The sequence below is a fragment of the Pygoscelis adeliae genome, unplaced genomic scaffold, assembly GCF_000699105.1.
Source record: "Pygoscelis adeliae isolate BGI_AS28 unplaced genomic scaffold, ASM69910v1 Scaffold59, whole genome shotgun sequence".
NCBI classification, from domain to species: domain Eukaryota; kingdom Metazoa; phylum Chordata; class Aves; order Sphenisciformes; family Spheniscidae; genus Pygoscelis; species Pygoscelis adeliae.
In genome coordinates, this window is record NW_008825565.1 from 2,439,583 (window position 1) to 2,442,828 (window position 3,246).

General features: G+C 41.3%; 1 protein-coding gene across 1 annotated transcript in view; it reads right to left on the reverse strand.

The window, feature by feature from the left end:
• WDR19 (WD repeat domain 19) overlaps positions 1–3,246 on the reverse strand; it is a 48,872-nt gene that overhangs the window by 3,011 nt on the left and 42,615 nt on the right. The window contains exons 33-34 of the mRNA XM_009332468.1: positions 2,878–3,028; positions 535–658 (exon numbers count right to left, since the gene is read on the reverse strand). Of these exons, the coding sequence (XP_009330743.1) occupies positions 535–658; positions 2,878–3,028 (275 nt within the window). The remainder of the gene's footprint in view (positions 1–534; positions 659–2,877; positions 3,029–3,246) is intronic.

Below are 3,246 nucleotides of genomic sequence, written 5' to 3' on the forward strand. Positions count from 1 at the left end.
GTCTTGGCAGCCTGGAGTTTTGGGGAGGAGAGCTGTGCCCTCCACAAGCTCCTGCACGTGGAAGAAGAAAGGGGGAACCTCTCTCTCTGCCATTATTGCTCTGAGCGCTGGAGCAGCTGAGCAAAGGGCTGGGAAGGCACCAGCTCCAGCAGCACAATCCTGCCTGTGTTCTCCCAAGTGCACGAACTGCACCGAACACGCATCTGCTGGGTGTTCAGAGGGGTCCTGGTGCGCGCCCTGCCTTCTCAGGAAGCTGAAGTCTTCCAGAACCACTTCGTGATTTTACTGTCACCCTTAAGTGCCCGCAACTTGTAGGTGGCAACTAAGGACACTCTACGATAGTTAAAGAAAGACAACAAGAATGGTTTTTGCTGTTTTGGTAACAGCTTGGAAAAAAACCCAACAGACTCACCCACAAAAACATCTCGCTTGAATCTACTAGCAAACCAAAGATGTTCAGATGAACTGATTTTTAGAAGCAAAGAAAAGCTTTGTGTTCATTCTCACACTGCAGAAAACACCGCAGACACTCACAGTGGCAATACAGTACGGGAGATTGTTCTTGCAGCCAGGACACAAGAGTTCGCACTCTGGGAGCTGGAACGCACAATAGGGACAGGCTGTTGTTGGCTCCTCTGCCTCTGTTGTGTCTGGACGTCTGAAGTAAGATACAAATGTGAATAAAAACCTCAAGGGCTCTGAACTTCAACAGAGATGTTTTACAATGCCTTTGATATTTAGCAAGTGGTTTTCCTTATTTGCATAGCTTCCAGTTGCTATTTTATATTCTACCAGATAATTCCTTTTAACTATCAACCAAGCTTCATCACAATTATGTAAACTCAGAAACAGGTTATTTTCCAATCTAATTTGAAAGAGTACAACCTTTTTTAAAGCTAGAACAGATCATAACACTTTGAAATCTTTCCAAATTCACAGTCTATGTGTATAGAATATGAAGTTGTGGTTTCTCTATTTCAGCATTTTTCTGTGACAGGAGCGGCCACAAAGAATTGAAGCAACAAGACGCACAACTGGCATCCAGGTAGGACCGTACAGCTTGTAACTCTGCCTTTCACAGGCTTGTTTTCATCCAGGTGTCTCGGGATGATGGTCCTGACCCAGGCATCACAGCACCTGGGCTGGGGGAGGGGGCGGGAGGAGGCCTTTTTTCAGATTTCTTATGTGACCTTAACATTTAATCTTCTGTGGAACATTTATAATAGACGACGAGCTTCGATTCACTTTTAGCATATTTTCCAAAGAAGAGGATACAGCTTTTCTAACGTTTAACCTAGTAACCTTGGAGACAACTAGATGCCTTCCTTAGTTACCTTGATGCTTTGTAGCAAGCCTAATTTCTCATTTTATTAGCCTGGGTATGTTTGTTTCCCTCGCAATGGCCTGTTCCTTTGTCTCCCCTTAAGAAATCTGAGGTATGGATAAACATGATAGATTAGGAATGCATCAACGTGGCTTTTAACATTGATGTCATATTTTAGAAGCTTACCGGAATGTTCTAGAAATATTAACAAGCAGGCAATAGGGAAGCACTTTGCATGACTTTAAAAAAATGGTTAAAAGATACTAAACAGAACAGTTCTCACAGTACACATCTGTGGTAACCTACTGCTGTGCTGCACGCTCATAAAATATAAGTGAAAACAATGTGATGACGCAGGGGGGAAGCCAAAGCAAGGCCCATTGGAAAAAAGTTTCCACATACAAGATGGTGGACACTGAACTGCTGTTGCTTAGGAACAAGATCTTGCAATTATAATATATGCTATGAAAACATCAGCTCACTTTAAAAACAGTCAAAGCAAATCACGTAGGCTGGAACAGAGACTCATTCTGCTACTGCATAAATCCATGGGTTGCCCACGTCTTAAAGACTGTGTGTAGTTTTGGTCCTGCCTCCTCCAAAAAGGTTGTAAAAGAGTGTCGGAGAAAGGCCATAAGGATCAGTATCCTTAAAGGAATAGCTATGTAAGGTGAGACACTTCAGGTCCTGAAAAGATATGACTGATAGAGGGGAAATGAAAAAAAATAGAGGTCTATGAAATCATAAGTGACACAGAAAAGGCTAGATCTCTCCCAAGAAGAAAACTACGAGGCATCACATCATTAAACCAGCTAGGGACCAGTCTTGATGATACAATGGAACTTCTTGTCACAGGAGTCATCTGTTGCTAAAAATTGATGTGGCTTCACGGAGAGAGATTGGATAAGCTCATGGAGAGCTTAGAGACTTAATAAATACCTAAAACACCCGTATGGGCTCAGCAAGTCCCCGAGCCTCAAAATGGGTACAGCCTAGTAGAATAAATAAGAAAAGCATTACATATGCTTGCCCTGCTCTTCCATGCTCACCTACGCTTCCTCCTCTGGCAGAAAATACAGGCTAGGATCTGTCAAAACAGAACTTCAGATAAGGAAGAAAATGTCAAGAATTGAATTTATTTTATTTGCCCTTCCATTCTTTTTTATCTTAGCCGTTTACTCAGTAGTCTAAATCACAGAAGAGCATACTGCTGATGCTGTAGTAGCTAACAGTTTACATGTACATTCCTAACTAGAGAACAACTAAAGCTGCATGGCTGCACTTAGGTCTGTACGGACAAGATGGAAAATGTTACTGCCAGTTAGGAAGCATTGTACATGCAAATTGCATTTAAGGTTTATCGCACCCAAGGGAACAGAAGGGCCTTTATTTTTCAGAGAAGGGGGGAAATAATAGTTCTTAGCCTTTCAAATTTGAGACAGTGAAATTATATGAAAACAGGATAACACCCGTAGGCTTTATGAGCAAAAATAACATTACAAATAAAGCCTTGATATTGTGTACATTTGAAAGTACAGATTAACACTGCTCACCTGACCATTGCTTCAATTTTCTTTTTGTATTTAAGATCTATTTTATTACGATACTCAGGTCTCATCAACATAGCAGCAAAACTGAAGGCCGAATTCTTCAATCCTGCTCTATGACACTCGATTACAGCTGAAGTCAAAATTGGCACAATGTCTGTAAGAGAATGAAACAATGATGTCAAATATTTATTCACAAATATTAACGTTGAAAGCCTTTGAGGTAATATGGCTAAACAGGTACTGATGAAAAATGACAGTATTTTTCTTCTTCCTCATGGTACACAGTTGCACAATTTGTGCAACTCCTGTAACCATATACAAGAAAATCATGGTTTCGCCTCTCACTGCCTTGCATTTCTGCAGCGCAGCATG